General features: G+C 35.2%; 1 protein-coding gene across 1 annotated transcript in view; it reads right to left on the minus strand.

Annotated features, from left to right (window-relative positions):
• Positions 1-3,215: 3,215 nt before the first annotated feature.
• ITFG1 (integrin alpha FG-GAP repeat containing 1) overlaps positions 3,216-23,373 on the minus strand; it is a 244,246-nt gene continuing 224,088 nt past the window's right edge. The window contains exons 15-18 of the mRNA XM_027867726.1: positions 12,216-12,340; positions 11,427-11,509; positions 5,306-5,423; positions 3,216-3,619 (exon numbers count right to left, since the gene is read on the minus strand). Of these exons, the coding sequence (XP_027723527.1) occupies positions 3,560-3,619; positions 5,306-5,423; positions 11,427-11,509; positions 12,216-12,340 (386 nt within the window). The 3' untranslated portion in view covers positions 3,216-3,559. The remainder of the gene's footprint in view (positions 3,620-5,305; positions 5,424-11,426; positions 11,510-12,215; positions 12,341-23,373) is intronic.

A 23,373-nucleotide genomic window follows, 5' to 3' on the forward strand; every position in this document is an offset into this window, starting at 1 on the left:
AAAATATCAGGGTGGTTTGTATGTACTGAAACACAATATGTTAACAGTTGCAATAAAAGAAATGAGAAAGCTAACATTATTTTAGGCTTCATTAAGAGAATAGTGTCCAGGTCCAGGCTGGAGATAAGTATCATTGTACTCTGCCCTGATCAGACCACATTCAGAGTATTGTATTCAGTCCTGGGTTTGCTACATTATAGGAAAGACAGCAACGAACTGGAGAATGCACAACAAAGGAAGGGAGCAGGAATTAGGATGGTAGCAGGGCCTCAATTTTCTATTATGATCAGTTGAGGAAGTATAGATGTTAAATCTGAATAGGATTTAGGTGGGTGTAGAATAACTCTTTAAGCACTTGAAAGGCAGTCACATAGAAAAGGAAAAATGAGAAGTTGCCAAAGCACATTTACTTTTGATAGCAGGACAAACTTCCTAACAGACTGACCTCCAAGAAGAATGTGTTACCTTGGGAGATAATGAGGTTGCCCTTCACTAGGTGTCTTCGAGTTCATGCTGGATGAACACTTGTCAGGTCTATTGCGAAGGTGGTTCTAATTTAGGTATGGGTTGGATTTGAAGTTTTTTTTTTTTAAAGCAACTTTGCAACTCTGAGAATCTATAGTTCTCAGTTGCCTCTTTCTGGGCCTCAGTTTCCTCATGTACAAAACTGGGAGCTGAATTAATAAATCTTTAAGGTCCTTTCTAGTTCCAGATCTGCTGGCAACCTAGTCTTCTACCTTGTTATTTTGTGACTACCTCCCAAATTGCTGGCAGATAGGAAAAAAAATCATTATTTGGGCTTAGTTGTATAGCACATATAAAAGTCACCGAGTATCATCTATGCTACCAAATGGTTTGAAAAGGAGTAGAAAACAATTTTTCTAAAACTTTACACAAAAGTTTAAAAAATTCATGTAGTTTTAGTTCAAATCAAATCCGGTAAACTTCTTTCCTTCCTAGCTATATTAACAGTAATATGTATTTATATAAGAAGCTGGAAAAAACCAAGAAGGGTGATATATTGGGTTCAAATCCCACCTGTGACATATATTGGCTGAGTAACTCTGGTCAAATCATATAACCTCTTTGTACCCTGGGCAACTTGCAAAGACTTTAAGTTGTAGAACAGTTGTTGCATTTGTAGACTTTTCTCATTAGGAATTCCCTACACTGATGAAGTCATAGGTCTAGATCCTTTCCTGCCAAGAAGTTTATATTTTCATTAAAGCATTTATTCTTTCATAATTTCTGTTTAAGCCTAGTTTTCTGGCCTCCTTGTAGAACTGTGGTGCTGAGAAGACTTTTGAAAGTCCCTTGGACAGCAAAGAGATCAAATCAGTCAATATTTAAAGAAATTAATTCAAGCTATTCACTGGAAGGACAAATATTCAAGTTGAAGCTTAACTACTTTAACAGGACTCTTTGGAAAAGATACTGATGTTGGGAAAGATTGAAGGCAAAAGGAGAAGGGAATGACAGAGGATGAGATGGATGGATGGTGTCATAGAAGCAACAAAGCTTGGACGGACTTCAGATGATAGTGGAGGATAGAAGGGCCTGACATGCTATGGTCAAGGGGTCACGAAGAATTGGACGTGAGTGAACAACAACAATAAAAAAACCTAGTGGATTACTTTTTTTAAAACCAACAAAATTTTAAGAAATTTTTTTTGAGAAAAACTTACAGATTTAGCCAAATGAAATAAATGAAAGTCATTCCATGAATTAAAGGAACAAATGTAACAGAACAAAACAAAATTTTCAGAGACTTAATTTCAGCAGCTACATTTTCATTTGGATATAGTAAAATTATTAGCATTTTCGAACTCTATGCTGTTTATTTTCATTTGTCAGTAAAGATTTTTAAGTTAATTTTTTGGGATATGAAGTCTAAAATATGACATTTTACATTAAAACCTTAATGTGAATTATGGGTTACTTTAAACCTTTTTATTTTGGAACATTACCTTGGGGTATAGGCTATAAGATACAATCCCTGGATGTGAGTTTTAGTTTACTCTATGTCTCCTATTAGAAAATCCCAATGGTCTTGTAATTTTTTCATAAGTTAATATAGTTACGATTATGTGATAAGAGTATGCATTTGAGAATATTGAGTTAATGAGTTGTTAATGAATTTTTAAAATATCAACTTCCTAAAGTCAGGCTCTAAAAGAATATGACTCTTCATGTCAGAAAATACAACAATATGCTTGAAAAGTGATATAGTAGACAGAGGGCAGGCATAAAATTAGGAAGCCTGGATTTAAGATCTGTCTCTAACACACAGGAGCTGTATGACCATTGGCAATTCTAAGTGCCCTAGACAACTCTCTAAGACTATGAGTTACTTATCTACATCAGTGGAAAAAGTCAAATCACAAGTCTGTCCCAGATACTGTATATAAACATATTAACTAAGATCATATATATAAAGTACTTTGCAAACTTACAGCAATATAAATGTTAGCTATTATATATGTATGCAGATGTATTACATACCTATATAAATCATGTATATATATATATATATATGTGCTTGCTGACTGTTAGATGTGTTGCTCAGTACTAAATATTATTAAAACTCAATATTGAATAATAACATAACAAACTAAAATTGCTTAGTAACTATATGCATTTAAATGAATTAATTGAAACCTCAAAGTATAATAGCTTTTTAGTCACTCCCTTCTAAGAGCCTATCAGGATTTTTTATCAATTCATTCTCATTCACTTTTCTCTCTTAACTATGGTTGTAGTTAGTGTATATTCTGTTCTTTTGGTTTTGATTTTTAAATTTTGCTTTATTTCCTAAATGACATCACAGATTTCTTTGTATTTCTTATGCTTGTCCGTCTTGATGGCATTATAGTATACTAATTATATCAATGTACCACAATTTATTTAACCCCCACTCTATTACTGGACAATTAAGATTGCTTCCAGTTTTTTTGCAGTCACATACAATGCTGCTACAAAAATCTCTGCTGTGTATTTTTTATATTTAAAAGCATAGATTTCATTGCATGGGCTCATTTAAAAAAAAGAAAAGAGATCAAATTGATACAAGTCAGAAGCCCTTAGATTACAGCTATCATAATAGATGCATGAATCCTTTGATACCTCTTTACTGAAGAACCCTTTATAAAAAGAGAATATGCATCACAGGAATATAGATTGCAAGGCCAATACAAATAGCTCAGGCACAAAAATACTCATTTAAATTATTTTTATTTACACATGATGCTTTTTCTGTCATTATTTTTGGAAGATGTTTAGTTTATAAATAGCACAGTACATGCAGTAGGACCCTGACCATGAAAAAAAAAAAAGTACAACTTTATTTAACAGAGACCAAAAATTTATCCCAAAGTGCTTACTAAAAAGACCTTGTGACACATTTACACCTTAATACTTAACCAAAAAAATACTAAGGAATGCAATATTTACAAATAGATCATTCAAAATAGCCCTCTTCCAATTCCCTTCTTCAAGCTAGCAGTTAGTATTTTAATTAAGAAAATGAACAGCAGCTTCATTATTACATACTTAAGGCAGGTCACATAGCATCAAAGTGAAACCGATGAGCTTCCTGGCGTTTTTCTCTATCATCTGCTTTCTAAAAAATAAAAGTTTGTAAAAATTTTAGATTTCAGGGCACACTCTGGTATCTTCCAAACATGTTAATTATAAGTTAGAGAAAAGATCTTTTTTTTCCCCTCTCTCATTTTTGGCATCCTCATCATTAATGACCAATAGGTGAGTTTATTTTACAATAATCTCAAAATCACTGTAGGTCATGGTTATCTGTTTTACTATTAATGATAGCAAGTGGGGATTTTAAACTGCTTTCTTAGGAAATATTTTAAGTACTTAATTTAGTAACTTATTTGTATTATGTAACAAATAACATTTGAACTTTTTACATGTTCTTAATTTTAAAGCAGAGGTGAATACGCAATGACTGAATCAGTGATTTCTGCTATATACCTCTTGGATAACTTCTTTCATACACTTAAAATTCATGTTAACAAATTAAACTGGGTAAATATATAGCCCTTTAATCATTGTTTGGTTAAATGATAAGTAGACATATACCTGTGAGTATGTTTTAAATCTATGATTTTCTGACATGTCATTACTGTGGGATGTATATGCTGGTAATCAGGTATCTTAAGAAATTCATATATTTGTTATTATTATTATTGTTGTTGTTGTTGTAGAAGTTTGATGGTCCTATATAATATTTCAGACCATTTGCTTTCTGCTACATTAGAAAACAAAACAAGTTAAAGATGGGCTGTCAACCTGAGTCTTATCAGTCAAGTTAAATCTCAATCTCACGTTACTTGAATACAGGTTAACATTTCAGATACTTAGGGGAATGATAATTTTTAGGAAATCAAGTGTATGAAACCTAATCAGCAACATGACTATATCCTATGTTTTCCCTGGAATAATGAAAAAGTTATACTAAGTAAAAAAATTGTAATTTAAATGGACAGTAGTGATTACAGTTAGGTCAGGCATTAACTTTCATTGCCTGCTTTCTCAGGTGGAGAAGATGAATAGAATGGGAGCCGAAAAATGAGAACTCTGTGTGTGTGTGTCATACACATAGACAGTGAAGTAGTAATCTTAGCTTGCATAAACTCGTAAAACACACTAATAAAGAATTCACTGGTGAGCTTGAGTTTTCCCTTTGTGAAATTGAGCATAAAAATCCTCTTTCCTGTCCTTCCCCACTTTAGAAAAAATTTTTTTCAGTTGATGGCAATGAAAACACAGAAAGTAATTTAGCTTAGTGTAGCGAACAGCAGATAAAGAAACAGGCTTGCCGCTTTAACCTTGAGTAAAACATTTAACTTCCCTGTGCCCCGGTTTTTTTCATCTGCAAAATAGGGATAACGTTTTAACAATTTTAACCAGTGGAGGGAAAATACATATTTAAGAGTATTATACATTTTTTCATGGAAACATTTACTAACAAGACTTTTCAAGGCTTAATATACTTTCATAAAAAGAGCAACGGATAGGCTCTATGTCTCTAAATTGTTTTAGTATAAAGTAGTCATCCTCTAGAACTGTGTTGGTTTCCAAAAGGTTTGACTAATTAGAAATATATAAATGAGAGTCTTATCAGGGAAGGTAAGATTCTGGTCAGAAGTTTTTTTTTTTTTTTTTTTTTAAGTCAGCAATTCCTAGACACCATACATTTGAATGAACACTGCTCTATTTAATACTCCTGTGGCAATTAATAAGTATGATACTATCCAAAGTTAAATCTTCAATTAATTGAACATACCTTTTCCTGCCAATGTAATATGCCAATTATTGCCAAGATAAAAACACAGACACCGATGAGAGCTATAGCAGTGAGCAGTACGATGTTACTTGGGGTCAGATACAGTTTAGCACTCCAGCTAAAGACCAGAACAGAGAAAATATAAATTACTTGTTTCTATAGAACCAACAAACATGTGATCATTTTAATTAAACAAAAAGCACAACAGTTTAGATATTGCCAACTATGGGGCAGCTAGGTAGAAAAGTGGAGAGTGCACTGGCTCTGGAGTCAGGGGGACCTGAGTTCAAGTTTGACCTCTGATATTTACTGGCTGTGTTACCCAGGGCAAGTCATTTTACCCTGATTGCCCCCCCCCAAAAAGATATTGCTTAATATGGTTTGCAGTGCTGCACTTAGGACTTGAGAATTTTTACTCAAACATAAAATTGAATTTTTAACTTCATAATTTACTTGTTTTCTCAATGCCCATCTTATCTGAATTATTGCTCTCAATAAGACCCAGAATGGTGTAGCTGAATTGGGTTTGGATTCTAGCTCTTCCACTGACTCGTAAGTGATCACAAGCAAGTCATGCAACTTCCTTGTGCCTTAGTTACCTTAATGATAAAATGGGAATAATGCATTCCCTACCTCACAGGGTTGCTATAAGAAAAGCATGTAAATTAGGAAGCACTACATAAATGCACACCATTATTATTAAGGAAGTATTCAGATGGTTTGGACAGTCACAGAATCACAGCATTTTAGAACTGGAAGAGATCTCAGAATCACACAGTCCATACTGTTCCTAAAAAAGAATCCTTCTACCTGTCCTTGATAAATGTGCACATAGGTCTGCTTGAAAATCTCCAATGGCCTTGTGGACAGCCAGTTCTACTTTTGGACAGCACTGATGGGTAAGATGATTTTTCTTTCTTTCTTTCTTTCCTTCTTATTTTTTTTAAATGATTTTTCTTACACTAAATCTATGCCTACCTCTCTGCAAATCTTCCTTATTACTCCTAGTTTTGCTCCTTGGAGCCAAGAGTTAACAAATTTAATCCCTCATCTGCATTATGACTCTAATAATAAATACTTAAAAGCAGATACCATCTCCCATAAGTATTCTTTGGGACAAACTTCCAATTTCTTCTACTGTCTTCTTTCTATTGGTTTGGCATGGTCTCCAGTCCCCTCACCATTTGGGCCATCCTCCTCTGGACATGTGGTGCTGAGAACTGAACACAGCATTCTAGATGTCAAGGAGGCAGAGTGATGAGGGGGAGAAACTGTCAAAGAACTTTGGTTTGAATCATAGCTTTGCCATAATCTCCTATCTGAACAATGGGTACAGTGGGATATATAACCTCTGAAGTTCTTTTTAGCTGCAAATCTATATGGTCCTGTGATTTTGTGTGGCCAGGGTAGAGTACTGAATGCTGAGAATGTGCTGAGAATAAGCCCAAAATCAACTTAGCATATTTGGTTGCCCTTCTCACACACTTGAATCATTTTTGTTGTTCAGTCACTTAAGTCATGCCTGGCTCTTTGTGACCCTATTTAGGGTTTTCTTGGCAAAGATACTGGAGTGGGCTTGCCATTTCCTTCTCCAGCTCATTTTACAGACGAGGAAACTGAGGCAAACAGGGTTAAATGACTTGCTCAGGGTCACACAGCTAGTAAGTGTCTGAGGCCGGATTTAAACTCAGGTCTTCTTGGCTCCAGGCCTACTGCTCTACTCTACTGCACCACCTAGCTGGGTTGACAGATTATTAAAAGTTCTAGACATTTTTTTTTAACATAAACTGTTATCTAGCCAGGCCTTATGTCTACCATCCTTGTTAAATTTATTTTTGGAATTAAGTGAAGTACTTCATGTTAATCTCTATACAAAATTTCAATTTCTTAGATTTAATCCATAATTTTAGTTTATTAAGATCATTTTAGATCCTATCTTCCAATGTATTGGCTGTTTAACTTAATTTTATACCACTTGTAAACTTAATAAGGATTCTATCTATGCCTTCATCTAAGTCACTGAATAATGTTGAATGGTAGAGAGCCACAGACAAATCCTTGGGGAATATTATATACAAATATACTTTTAAAAGAATTATTCTTACATGGATCTGTTATTTTATTGATGTGGGTATTCTCTCCATCAGTTCAGATGGCAGTTTATCCATAGTCATCACATCTTATGTGATTCTTCTCCATATTTTCCCGTAGATCTTCCACAGAAGATATGTCCAACATGGTGGATTCTTTCCTATAGGCTTTTTGTTATTTCTTGGGTATCAGTTGGGTGGTTGGGCCTTCTATCTTCTAGCCCTTGATCTTGTCACATCACTAGCTCACCACATTTTATGATCATACAATTCCTTACTAATATTCCTCATGTTCAATCTTTGAGCACAGGTCATTGGTGGAAATAAGCTGAAACCCATGTATACCTCCATGTATGTCTCCATTGCCACTTGAGACAACTTTGATTCCTCTAGGATAGGTTAGCCCAAAATTTGCATCAGCAGAACACTTTTGTTTGTCTTATTTTTCTCCTCTTTTTCTCAGACAAACTGAGAAATCCTGTATTTTTGTATTTATTCACTTTATGCTTTATGTGTGTATGTATGTAAATGTATATAAGCACACACATATAAGTGTATATGTACATATGTGTGTACACACATAGATACACACACTTCTTGTTTCTCCTATTATGGGTTATTTCATTCTTTGTCTTTGTACATGTATCCCTTGTATCTGGGACGTAGCAGATACTGCTCAGGATCATGAAAATCAATGAACAGTTTCCCAAATGTAATCCAGCCTGCTGCTCTCTTCTTGGTCAATTCTGGGTCCAACTCATTGTCCATACACAGTGCCTGTCCCAGATATGTGATTAATGTACTAACTCAATGCACTAGCTATCTAATTGAATGCTATAATCTTGATAATAGACATTTTTCATAATTTAGATGTTTTTGTATGAACTGTTAGGCTGATGATCTCTTTTCTAAAATCATGGATCTTATTGAGGTAGTTATATAATGTTCTGGTACTTGATGAAATGAACACAATATCTCTACAAACAGGAGCATCTGGAGGATCTCACCATCTTTAGTTGTGATCTTGTTCAGGGCATTCTCCATGACAGCAGAGAATGCCTTTAGTGAACACACACACACTCCTTTTTGCATTTTGCCAGGAGTTAACAATTAGAGGATTATTGAATATGGTTATTTTTGTGGTATTTATCAAGGAATCTTTTATGATCTTAACATATGCATTCAAGACTATTTGTGATTGGGGGAGAAACCTTAAGGCTAAATATTTTACTATAGGGTCAAATATAATGACTAAACAACAAACACAATGGGGTCTTTTATTCTCTGCTTCTTTTAGTCAACTGACTATAAAGATGTAGTTGGCTATAAAGAACTATTTGCTAAATACTTATTTAAACTAAATCCCACTTTACCTAAAAATTTCACTACTGAATTAAATCCTTTGAATGCCATATCCGACTTCTTTGAGACTCATATACCATATGACTGACATTAGATTGCAATGTTTTTTGATCATTATATATGTGAAACACTGTATGATTGCCTTTCAAAATAACCATTTATGAAAAGCCTCTAAAACACTTACTTCGTAAAATACTATCTAGTATTTTTTGGTGTTTACATTTATTTATTATCTCCTTTCATTGATTTCTGCCAAAATGAGGTAGGACACATGCCTTGGATTTATGTTGAAACCAATCACAAAAAATACTGCAAAACCCAAGGTCTAGGGCATGATTAAAAAGTTCACACTATACATCCTAGTTTAACATGCAGTGTGATGAGACACAGCTCATAGTTTATAACCAATGCTGCATGGACCGACATACAAAAAGAGAACTTTCTGTTCTCTCTGAGAACAGTTATATACTAATTTAAAAAGTTTAATAAAGTTAAGATCATTCTGATGAATAGCAAGTAGATATTGACTTCTCAGAGGACCATAATTAAAATTTATTGACCAGTAAGGTTAGCCACTAGTCAATATATCTCAAAATATAGTGAAAGCTGAAATCAATGTGTGTTTTATTATGTACATAAATTTGAAAAGATAATTTATTCCAAAACAGTAAGATGATAAAAATGTTTAGGGATTTGTAGCAAAAAGAGATTTAAAAGAAATGGAAATAAAAATCCAGTGAAGAAGCACCTGAAGAAAATAAGTACTATTAATTATATCAAGTTAATCCCTCAAATTACCTAATTTATGAAAATGGGCAGGGGGTCTTTTTTTTTCTAGCTCCATTTTGATTCATTGAATTATAGTATATTTTTCTTGCTGTACTAAGCAGACAAAAAAAATCTACCTTAAGAAAAACAATCAATTATCAATATGCCACTGTATTAAAAAAATACAGGCCATGCAGCGAACCTTTACCATTTGCCCCTCTGCCCCTCAAACCAAAACCAAAATCTTAGCCATGTCTATCTCTTGATTATATTACTACTGCTACTACTACTAACTACTACTACTACTACTAACACCACCACCACTGCCAACTAGCATTTATTTGCTGTTTTAAGGTTTGCAAAGCACCATATATTCTCTCTCACTCTGTTATGTATAATATACTATATATATAATCAACTATAGAGCACATGTACGTATATACATATATTTTTATACACCCCTATCTATAAAGCAGCTGGAAGACTCAGTGGATAGAATGCTGGGCTTGGAGTCAGGAAGACCTGAGTTCAAATCCCACCTGAGATACTTAGTAGTTGTGTGACACTGGACAAGTCACTTAATCTGTTTGCCTTAATTCACTGGAGAAGAAAATGGCAAACCACTCCAGTATCTTTGTCAAGAAAACCCCATAGGTCCATGGCGTCATGAAGAGTTAGACATGATTGAACAACTATCTATCTATCTATCTATCTATCTATCTATCTATCTATCTATCTATCTATCCCTTATAGTGTTTTACAAACCTTAAACATGTTATCTCATTTGGCCCTTAGAACAACCCAGGAAGTTAGGTGCTATTATCTTCATTTTACAGATGAGGAATCCAAGGTACATAGAAATTAAGTGACTTGCCCAGGGTCACAAAGCTAATAATTGCCAGAGGCATGCTTTGAATTCAGAACTTTCCTACTCCAAGACCAGCACTTTATCTACTGTGTCAGCAGGCTCCTACCCCTAGGTTAACACTGTAAAGCACACAAATTGATAACAAAAGGCCTCCTATTCCTTTAAGAATTAGATATCTTTAAAAGAGGAGGTGTGACATAGTAGACAGAATGTTGGCCTTGGCATCGTAAGACCTAGGTTCCAGTCACATTTCTGACACATACCAGCTCTCAGCACTCCAGGCAACTCTCTCTCCAAGACTCCATAGAACTTTTCTATCATACACATTCCCCACAAAGGATGAGATCATAGATTCATATGAAAAAAGTACCACTATGGCTATGATCAGCATGTATGCGTGGTAGAACTATAACATGCAGGACTCACTATACCTACACAGATCCATGCTCATTTTACAGGGAGTGGAAAAAACTTAGCCTGTATATTCTCTCATGATATGAGAGCTGGCTAATATCCACTTTATTTTTTCCGCAATGAATTTTAAAATTCACATGAACAACTTCATTATTTTGTACTTTAAAAAGAGAATACAATTAATATGATAAGTTAAAGGAAAGAAAATGATAACCATTTAGGAATGAAAAATAAATGGTTCAGTCCATTGCAAATCGAATACAAATAAACAGCAGTGCATATTTAGAAAACCATTTCTATTAAACTATTATTACCCTGAAATTCCAGAATATGGAGTTGTTGAATGAAAAGCAATTTATTTAATTAATACATGTATAAATTTCAAATTAGTTAACCTGCTGTTCTAATAGAATATAAATTGTTCCTCATGAAAAGTGTCAGAGACCTTTTCTGTAGGCATGCTTAGTCTTTTAAGGTTTCCTTTAAAGAAATTAAGTAATGGTACTCATAGTGGAGCACAGTGGGAACTAGAGAGGTTTTCTCTGAGATGAAACTGCATCTTTGATTTGCACGGCTGACAGTATCATTTTACCAAATTTAGTTCAAGCACTGACATTACCTCCGAGGAACATTGTGTGGATATGGAATGACGATGAGTTGGGAGTTGGGAATGATTGCAGTCCACTCTTGTTTTCGTATAGCCTAGAAAAAGAATTTATGACAGTTTAAACTTTTAGGTAATAGAATAAAACAATTTTACTCTAATTCAATTAAAAACACTTTAAAACTAAAATAATTTGTTTGACAAGTAGAATGGCACAGTACCTTACAACAGTAGTGTCCAATTGATATACAAAGAAGGCCACTAAAAGGAACCTAAGGACTCCTGTAGGCTGCATATTGACTTAGAAAACCACATATTAACATTAACTATATTTTGTTGTATTTTTATTTATTTAAATATTTCCAAAATACATTTTAATCTGGTTATCATTGAAATGCAGCATGTTTGACACCTGTGCCTTACACTAATAAGTGCTGAGTAAATTTTTTTTTGCTAAATTGAACTGAAAGGTATATATTAATATCTGGATTGAATCATTGGTATGTATTATTAGGCTACTAGTATGTTTATACCTTTATATTAAGTCAAAACTGAGGCAATTATTCCTATGTCAATTCTTGGCAAAAAGTTATTCCAACCTTTTCAAGGATGGATTGTTTTTGGTCTCACTAAATGCTACCTTTATTCTTTAGTGGTTGTGTGCTCGAGGTATTATGACTACATAGTATACTCTTAACTAGTTATTTCAAGTTGTCTTTAAAAGTGTAGAAACTTTTAAAAAATCAGATTATTTTAGAAACAAAGTGATAGATGATTGTGGGCAGCAAAATAAACTCAACTTACCTTTTCTCCTAATGGACGAGGAATGCCAACATAAAGGTGATCAAGAAAATTCGCACTTCGACCTAAACCCAGTACATTATAAGGCAACTGGAGAGATAAATGTGCTGACTGGCTGAGTTGTCCAGCTAGAATTAAATGCAAAAAGATAAACATTATTAATACAACTTTGTTTAATGAAATGCTGATGAAAAGTGAGATTCTTAAAAAAATTTAAATGCACTTAAAATGCCCAATTATTCCAATCAAATTTCCAGGAAAAAACACAGACATTGAACAAAGATGAAAACAATTCACAAACCATGATAACTGATCAGTACTTATGGAGTATTAACATATTAGGTATTGTTCTATATGCCAGTTAGAATATATGTCAACCATGGCCATAAGCACTCCAAGTTTATGGTATCATCATCAACATCATCATGATCATGTGGAAATGGAGGGGTTTATGCTGGCAATTCACACTCGGTCATAGCCATAAGAAACTACAGAAAGGTCATCCTTTTGGAGCCTGGATTCAGTGATCAATGTAGGTTATGTAAGGAATTAATAGAAAATGTAGTACATTGTTGCAGGCTGTAAAAGTTTAGCATCTATCAAATACCTAGCAAGATATGACTTGGTGGCTAGAATTATATATTAGAAATTACTTTTCATGGACTGACATATAACATATATAACAAATTCAGACCTGTGGTTGAATCCTTCTTCTGATGGATGCTGCCTGTGTGACCCTGGGCAAAAATCAATTAACCTTTCTATGCTTTAGGCCAATTGTCTAAGACTCTAAGTTGCATAACAATTGTAGATTTGCATTGGGAGAAGGAGCTTTCCACACTGGGAGCTCCCTACTTATAATGAAATCATAGTCTTGGACAAAAGTAAAGGAGACAATGCTAACTGTCACTAATATGTTACACAGCAATGAGAAACCACTGGAATGTATGCTTGGTAGTGACTTTAAAAAGTGACTTTTTTTCCTTTTAAAATGTTTTATTGATGTCCCTTTTTTTATACCATTGTCATTCCACAAACCCTCACTTGTAACCAGTAAGTACAGCTAAGCAAACAAAGCAACATATAGGATGGGTATGAGAATGTATGCTTCATCTTGCACCTGAAGCCTACCAGCAGGAAGCATATTCACCATCAGTGCTTTAAAGGTAGGCCTTAGAAAAGATTTTACTGACATGTCGACAAACTAGCTTGGTGGGTTTTACCTGAGTTACAGGATATACGGGCACAATGTAAAGAAAGCGTTTCTAGAAACCGTCCTATCACAACTAATGATACCCATTGCAGATGCCTTCTAAGATTCAAGGCCCAGCATATGAAATTACATATGCTTCCTACTTCATAAGATCATAACTTAATCTACTAGTTACACATCTTTTCTTCCTTGGACTTTGAATAGCATTGTGTATACACTTCTCTTATAATATTCTGTTTTCCGTTATATTTATTACATATTTGTGAACCTCATTTTTTGGGTGGTATGTTATAAGCTCCATGGGACAAAGATTATTTCTGAATTGTTTGTATTTCTTCACATTTCTAGTAGAGTGCTCTGCACATAGCAGGTGCTTAGTAAATGGTGATAATGGATGGAAGATGCGAAAATAAATAGCAGCAACTGATTCTGTGGATACCTAAGAGAAACTAAACAAAGAATTTTTATCAATAGGTGAATGAAACTATCACTACTAAGAGTAACTATGAAATACCTGTCAAAGTACTGTACAAATGCTAAGTAGTAATAATTCACTAAATCCAAGTAGGGAGGATAATTTGCCTTATATTCTATATTTCTACTTATGCGATTCTTATAAAATTATAGCAATTCTTGATATCAGTAAAGTAAGAATACTCTTCTTAAAAAGCTCTATAACTTTATGGAACATCTGACCACTATTCTTTTTTTGGTGGTGGTGATAGGGGTGAGGGGAGGAAACAAAATCTGTGATTTCATTTGCAGGAACTTCCAATGAGGAAACCCCTCTACCAGTGCAGGTTGGCACCTGCTCTGTAGTTTATATGGTCTTAGAAAGTAACTTGAGACACTCAGAAATTAATTGACTTGTCCAGGGGTTCACATTTACAATATATGTCAGAGATTAACTTGAACTTAGTTCTTGATTCCAAGGCTGGCTATCTATCTGCTACAAAATACTGCCTTTCATATTCACGATTATGATAGTATAATTTCTTTGGACTTCATCAAAGTTGAAAGTTAGAAGGACAAAAAGATAGAGATATTGAAATGTAAGACCCTTCAGATGCAAAGGAAAGGATCTGAGATTATACTAGCTCAGCTACCTATGAAAAAGGTCAGTATAAACAATTAACCTGTCCCTATGGCAGATGTGTCAAACTGAACCAGATTAAAATGTAATTGAGAAATGTTGAACAAAATAAAATATAACAAAACATGAAAAATATAAATGTGTGGTTTTCTAAATCAATACAGACCAAAGGGATCTGTTTCTATTTGAGTTTGACACCACTGCTCTGGGGTATAACCTACCTTCATACCTTTGTCTCCAGTCACTCATCTGCATAAGACCCAACATAAGTAACTCCAGTGGTTCCCTCTTAATGCTTATATGTATACACATACACAAAACACATACATATACATACAGGCATTGTTCTAGGTATTTGGTATACTCCCCAAAGCAAAACATTTTCTGTTTCCTCTTCCTTTACATTATTTTATAAACAATTTTTTGTTAATTTAAACATTTTTTAAAATGAGCATTTCTACATATAAAAAAACAAAAAAGATTACATATGAAATTGTAGATCTTATGTATGGCTTTTCTTGGGAATACATACATATACATCCATAAGTACATTAAACCACACACACACATGAACTTAGCATGGTAATACCAACATTTACCTGTTAATATACTCTCACTCTCTCTCTCTCACTCTCTCTCTCTCTCCCTCCCCTCCATGCACACACATATTATTCTGTTCTGAACTTTCTTTTGCTTGCTTCTATTATTTTTAAAAATGTTTGATACTTTTCTCTTCCTTCTTTCCTCATTACAGCATGTATGAGGATAAGTATAATATAAGGTGATTTGAGAAGGAAGAATATATTATCAGTTTGGAAGAAGATATGGAAGGCTTTATGAAGGAGTTGGTATGTGAGCTAAATCTTGAAGGAAGACAGGAATTCAGAGGAGCAGAGTTGAGTCAAGGTGTGGGAGACACTTTAATGAACCCATAGAGGCAAATGGAATGCACAATTCAAGCTGTCCATTTTGGCTGGAATTTAGAATAGAGGAAAGGGAGAAATGTGAAAGGTTAAGTAGGAGCAAGATTGTGAAGCTCTCTGAATTTCAGTCTAAAGAGTCAGGGAGTCACTACAGGTTTCTGAACAGAGGAGTGACACGGCCAAATTTGTGCTTCAGGAAGATTAGTATTCTGTGTAGAAGGGTAGACAGGATAGGCAGGAAGAGTGGGGTTAGGAAGACTTCTTAGGAAGCCATTAATACAGTCCAGGTGAGAGGTAATAAAGGCTTGAATCAGAGAGTGGCTTTTTGAGTAGACATAAAGGAATGGATGTGAGTGACATAGCAGGGGTATAATCAATAGGATTTGGCAATCCACTGTTCTGTATCCTCCTCCCTTTCACATTTAAAATACAAGGAAAAAAAACCCTATCAGTTATATACTCATTGTCTCCAATTTCTCACCTCACACTCCCTTTTTAATCCCTTGCAATCTAGCTTCCACCCTCACCACTCATCTGAAAATTCTTTATCCAAGGCTACCAATGAACTTAGTTGTGGAATTTGATGGTCTTCCCTCAATTCTTATTTTTCTAAACCTCTTTAAAGCATTTGTCTTAGTTAACCACCCCTGCTTCCCCCTAAGTTTTCATGATACTGTTCTCTCTTGGTACTTTTCTGGCCGGTCTGGCCTCTATTGTTTCCTTTGTGGGATCATCATCCTTGCACCACCTTTTAGTTTGCATTTAGACCAGAGCTCTATCATGGATTATTTCTTCTCTTCTTACTCTTTTTCTTGATTATTTTATCAGATTCCATGGGTTTAATTATCACCTCTAGGCAGATAATTCTCTGGTCTTATATCCAATCCCACTCTCTCTCCTAAACTCTAGTCCTACAACACAAACTACTGGACATTGCCAACTGGATGTCTCATAAGCACCTCAAATTCAACATGTTTAAAATAGAACTTAATATCTTTCACCTCCCTACCTCCCCTGCCCCAATATTATACTTGTCCTAAATTCTCTATTTCTATGGAGAGTATCACATTACTTCCATTCCTAGGTTTACAACTTTTGCATCATCTTGGACTCTTCACTCTCCTTATCTAATCAGCTACCAAAGCTTGCTAATTCACATACCATAATATATTTCACATCTGTCCCTTTCTCTTCACCCACATGACTATCACTCTCAGCACCTCTCACTTGGACTACTGCAAAAACTTTTTAAGTGGCCCCCCTGTCTGCAGTCTCTCCCCTTTCTAATACATTTTCCACATAGTTGCCAAATTGATATTCCAGTAAAGTTCTATGTCTTTTCCTTCTTGTCCAATAAACCCTAGTGGCTCCCTCTTGCTTCTATGATAAAATACCAACTTACCTTTTAAAATGCTTCACAATCTGGTTCCAGCCTAACTTTTTAGGTTTAACGGACTTTATCTCACACATTCTACATCCAATTTGACTGTTGTCAAGCTTGTTATATCCCATATGTAACATTCCACTGCCAACCTCAGTGCCTCTGCACAGGCTGGAATGCAAACCCTCTTCATCTCTACCTCTTAGAATCCTTAGCTTCCTTAAAAGCTCAGATAAAGTGCCAGCTCCTATAGGAAACCTATGTGGATCCTCCAAGTTGCAATTCCCCCCATTCCCCAAAAATTATTTTGTATTTATTTTTAATTTCTATGCACCTGTTGTTTCCCTCAAAAGCATGAAAGTTCTCCAGTGCCTAGCACAGTGCTCAGTAGATGGAAGGTACCATAACTGCTTGCTGAATGTGTGAATGAATGAATGATATAGGAGGTGAGGGAGAGGGAAGAGTCAAGATTATGAACCTGGGTGATTAGGAATATAGTAGCATCCTCAACAGAAGTTTACAGGACAAGGTTTCAAGGGGAAGATGGTAACTTTCATTTTAGACATGATCAGTTTGTGATGCTAATGTGACATTCAGGGACAATGTAATTTCCAACCTAGTCTGATTTTTACAAAATAATACACATATTATACTATTTGTACAATTTCTGAGCCCAATTTTTATGATTGACCCCATCATATTCTATAGGAGAATATTGTATTGCTATGTACTACTATTTTCTGCTACATCATAATGGATTATGTTGTAAATTAGGATCCTAAATTAAGTAATAAGGCAGGACAAGATGTGAATTACACTGCAACAATTCACACCTTATGTGTTAGGCAGGAGGCCGAAAGCAGATTTTTCTCTGTGAAACTAGATAAATTGTTATATCATAATTCAAACCCTAAAATATACATTAAACAAAACAAAAGGGGAATATGCATATATTCTTGGACAGGAGATAAGCAGAGCAGAAGGGTGACATTCAATAGCTTGGATTAAAAAAAAAACCAAACCCTGAGATTTCTTTCATGTTTCTGATTTTTTCAGAGTCAAAAGCACAGTGGTCTTCAACTCCCTACAGGGCACTAAGCTACAGGGAACTTTCATTTGCAACAGGAGTGCCTGTTAGTCCTTTGGCACTGCCCTGGCTTGGAAAAGGACCAGCATCTCTCTGAAGAGGAGATAAGAGGGGACATTCAAACAACCAAAGTTTTGTTTCCTTTCAGAGGCTGTGTCTCTCTTCAGAAAGGAAAATTGGTTGGAGAAGCATTTGCTGGTCTAAAAATGGCTGTTCCCCCCTAAAGCTGTGGCATCTCTGTAAGAGACCACATGGATTCAAATTAAAAAAAGAGGAGGGCCACCAGAAAGGACCAGAGAATGGAGCCTAACCAAAATACCAATGTAAGTACAAAAAGAACATATTCATTTGCTTTAAGACAAGGACCTTTTAATTGTGTAAAATCATTCTACTTTTTGCTTTCTTAAAAATGATAATACTACCTTTAAAGTTTGAAAACATTACATAAATTATCTCATTTAAGACTCAAAACTATCCTATGAGGGAAGGTATGACTGATTTGGAACCTTCCTTAACTCTTACCTCTCCCTCACTTCTCATATTTCCATTTTACTGATGAGGCTAATAAGTGTCAGAGGCAATATTTCAATCCATAACTTCCTGACTTCAAGTCTGGCGCTCCATCCAATTGTTTGTATAGATCAAAGATTCTGCAACATTTTAATACTTCCTCAGGGAAGTGTACAACAACTCCAGAGTACAGCTAGGGGCATTACCTGCACCCCACTTTCTGATACTTGTACCACTTAGGTATTGTGTGGATATCCAGGTGTTGTGATTTTAGAGTAATTTCTGGAGACCAGTCCAGTTCCAGGTTGACTCTGGTGATTTGGGATCATGAACTCCTTGTTGATTCTTATTCCAACTGGGAAGTATCAGGTACATAGCTATAACCATTCAGGCTGAAATTCCAAGGGAGAAGGGACTTTAGAGGTCCTCTAATTCAAGTCACTCAGAGGGGACAGTGGCTCCTAAGTAGCAGAGAGAGATAGGACTTAAACCTTGGTCATCAATCATAGATAATAAAATTATAGATTTAGACCTGAAAGGGACCTTAGAGATTATCTAGTCCAATTCTCTCATTTTACAGATGAGGAAACTGAGACAGAGAGAGGTGACTTGCCAAGGTCACCCAGGCAGTAAGTGGCATAATGACTAGATTCCAACCCTACTCATCCAATTGCAAACAGCATTTGTTCTGGATTGAGTCTATGCCTGGGCCAAAGAGAAGGGACATTTGCCAGAATGAAAATTCTTTCTTCCTATGGGATGCTAAAATAATGAACCATGTCTTGGTACCACATGATCTCTTTAAAAAACTAACAAATTACTTGAAAACTTCTTCTATCAGAAATATAATGGGCTATAAAGGTTTGAGACAATATAGGGGAGAGACATCCTTGTGAGGAGAAATGATGATTGTGTTATCGAATAACATGTTTATTTAAGTGGGATCCAGAAGGAGACAAATATAGAAAATATTTGGTTCAACTTAAAGACCATATTTACTTCCACATAGCAGAAAGATTAAAGAGATTATAATATCTAATTCCTTCAAAAGAAGCTTTAACCTGGGACTCTTTTTAAGCTTGTTAATGGAATATTATGTAAACAGTTATACCTAATATATGCTTTGAAAGGAAACAGTGTGATCCGGTCATTAGAACCACTGCCAGGAGTCTTAGATTTTCACATGAGAAGATAGCATTATTTATTATCATTCTTAGCAATAGAAGTAACCTATAATATTGGGCACAATCTTTCCTAGTGCCCACTATATATTTACAACATATGCTTTTTTTTTACACCATTAAATTTAGTCTATTAAGGCTGCTGTATACTCAATGACCCCTAGTGCGTTGTAAAAGTGATTGTGTCTCCTTACATTCCTGTTGTTATTCAATATAACAAATGTACCATTACCAGCACCTAATTAATTAGCTAGAATTCTTCATGAACGGGCACATCAGAACACCTGCAGTTTAATGACAAATTATGTTCACAACTGTTTCTCTGAAGTACCTTTTGAATTAAAGACCATATTGTAAGATTATGAAGTACTGTAAGATTATGAAGTTATGAAGTAAGCAAGTTAAGATTATGAAGTTATGAAGTACATAGTATATAAGATTATGAAGAAATCAAAGAAAAATTATGTTGTGACTAATATGTTAAATGTAGTTTATTGTAAGATTTTTTTTTTTATATATCAGCACTTAAATTCTGAATGATCTGTACATATGAACAATTTGTTCTTCCCTTGCCAGTTGAGCTACTTGTAGAGAATGGTAAATGGACCCCCCTCCCCTAAGCAATACACGTACTTTCAAAGAGCCAGGCCAACTATGTTACCTCCATACTCAGTTATCTCCATTGGCTCCCTATCACTTCTAGAATCAAATAAAAATTCATAATGGAGCCCCTCCTTCCCCTCCCCCCCAATTCTTCTTACATCAAACACTCCTTCATGTACTCTGATCCAGTGACATTGGTCTCCTGGCTGTTCCACAAATAAGACATTTCATTTCTCAGCTGTAGGCATTTTCTCTGACTGTTCCCCATGCCTGGAATGCTCTTTCTCCTCAAGTCTACCTTCTGACTTCCCTGGCTTCCTTCAAGTCGCAACAAAACCGCACCTTCTATAGCAAGCCTTTCCCAATTCCTCTTAATTTCAGTGCCTTCTTTCTTTTCCTGTTTATCCTGCATATACCTTGTTTGTTCCTATTTGTTTGTATGTGGTCTCCCATATTAGATTTTGAACTACTTGAGGGCAGGGACTATCTTTTGGATTTCTGGGTGCCCACAGCATTTAGCACAGTGCCTGGGACATAAGTAGGTACTTAATAAATGCTTATTGACTGACTGTACACCAGTGGTGCCCTGGCCCACAGTGACACTTGGTTCCTTTCTCATGGACTGTCCTGGTTATGGTGAACATGTTCTTAGAGTTGCCAAAGTGCCTTCTTATTCTATGCCATGGAATACATTTTCCCAGAAAAACAAAATTATAATGGAATTCACCTTCCAGGCTTGCCCAAGAATTATTTTGGGCCAACCTACTAACCTAATCACCAGTTATAACACTGCTTCTATGGGAAAATGTGTCCCAAGTTTCAAACAATGATGTAAAAAGGAACTTTTGGAACATGACCCATTTGTGGAGTTAGGGACTGCTTATATTTTTAAATATTTTATTTTTTAAAAAATTAAGTTTTTACTGCTATCTTTTTTTTAAAATAATCATATGGAAAATTTTATCCACATCCAGAGAAAGAACCATGGCATCTGAATGCAGATCGAAGCATACTATTTTCTCTCTTTTTTTTTTTCTTGTGGTTTTCCCCTTTTGTTCTGATTCTTCTTTTACTACATGACTAATGTGGAAATATGTTTAAAAAATAAAATTAAATGAACCATTAATAAATCATCATAGTCTGGGGCACTAGGTGGCGCAGTGGATAGAGCACTGACCTTGGAGTCAGAAGGACCTGAGTTCAAATCCGACCTTAGACACCTGACAGTTCCTAGCTGTGAGACCCTGGGCAAGTCACTTAAATCTGATTACCTCACTCCCCCCCCCCAAAAAATCATCATAGTCCCCAGTATCCCTTTTACTCTCCCTCCCAGACAGCCATTCTATACAACAAATAGTATTTTTTTTTTTGAAGAATAATCACCAATCTTTTATTGACTGCTTGATTTTTAGTTCTTTGGACAAGCTAACTTTTGTACCTAGACTATAGTATTTAATCAGAACATCACACTCCTTAAACATCCTGATAATTTAATGTCCCTTGGGTATACCACAACCGTCTTGACTAGGGAGATTTTTATTAGTACATCAGTGACCTATATATTTTTAATTAATTAAGCCAGAATAGCAACAAAAGGAAGCAAGTTGATAAAAAAAAATCAAAAGTGATGATGACTTTATCACCTGAATCTATTATTGAAGTATTTAACAAGCAATATGGAGAAAGCTAATCTCTGAAAAAGGAATATCACTAAAAATGCTAAAAGGCTATTTTTCAATAATGGGTCAAAGTCACCTATGTTTCTGTATAATATATCTGGGATTCAAAAGTGGGAAAAGAAGTGAGTAAAGAGGTAGGGAGGAAAAGATCCAAAATGAATCTTTAAGGTTTTAAGAACATGTGTTAAGTGTTCATAAGTTTTAGAACTTTGATAATTTTCAATGTATGAAGGTCTAGAGCTTTTCATTATCCTTTTTTAATGCTTGAGAGTTCCTTGGTTCAAAATAAGTAAATTGCCTTTTACATGAGAAAGAAAAATGCTGTAACTAAAGTCTACTTGAAGATAAAATCTGACTGGCTTATACATTTTTGACACATGCTATAAGGACTTGGAAAAAACTGTAAAAGTCTTAGAAATATAAATGTATTCTCAACAATCAATGTATAAGAATGTAGGGCCATAAATGTCATGTGCTATAACTTTTAATTCAAGTCCTGGTTAACCTAAATCATGAACTCTTAAATTCAAAATCTAATATTTGTATGAACTTAATGTTATATAGATACTTCTGACCTTGAAACAAATCTGGTTTCATTATACAAAGTGTTTTACAAATATTATCTCATTTTATCTTCACAACAAACCTGTGAGGTAGGTGCTGTTCCCCATTTTACATATGAGGAAACTAAGGCAGGCAGAGGTGACTTGCCCAGGGTCACACAACTAATGTTTGGGGCTAGATCTGAACTCAGGTCTTCCTGACTACAGGCCCAGTGCTCTACCCACTGCACCATCAGCTGTCTTTAAGGGACCTTTTCTTCTGGGTTAGAAGGGATAGCTTATGATGAGGGAATACAAGTTGTGGCATTTTGCAATAACTCCCACTTAAACTGCTTCTATTTGTTGATTTGGTACCTCTGGACCTCGTCTTTCTGTGAAGGCATGGATCTCAGGGGCTCGTTTGGAGGTTGTTCAGATTAAGAGTCACTTTGCATGACCATTCACTTAAACTTATATTTAGGACTTTTAATTCTGCAGTATCTAAAGTCTTAGCTCTGGCAATCAGATAGAAGGCCTTCACTTGAGCTTGGATTTCCTCCCACCATTTGGAGGTAAGTAAATGTGTAAGAAGGAAAGGAGACCTTCAGTTTTAGAATGGTAGAGCTGCACTACAAGTTGTCTTCACTTTTCCTCATTCTCCCTGTTTAATATGGCACTTATATCATGAAGAAGAGTAAATCTCCAATTCATCCTGTTTATATCCTGTTTGTATCCAGTTGCTTGTTGTCTCTCTCATTAAATCATGAGTCTCCAGCAATAGCACTTCTAGGGCTATATCCCAAAGAGATCATACAAATGGGAAAGGGATCCACATGTACAAAAATATTCATAGCAGCTCTTTTTGTGGTGCCAAAGAACTGGAAATTGAGAGGATGCCCATCAACTGGGGAATGGCTGAACAAGTTGTAGTATATAAATGTAAGGGAAT

The sequence above is a fragment of the Vombatus ursinus genome, unplaced genomic scaffold (genome assembly GCF_900497805.2).
Source record: "Vombatus ursinus unplaced genomic scaffold, bare-nosed wombat genome assembly UNPS02014786.1, whole genome shotgun sequence".
Taxonomy (NCBI): domain Eukaryota; kingdom Metazoa; phylum Chordata; class Mammalia; order Diprotodontia; family Vombatidae; genus Vombatus; species Vombatus ursinus.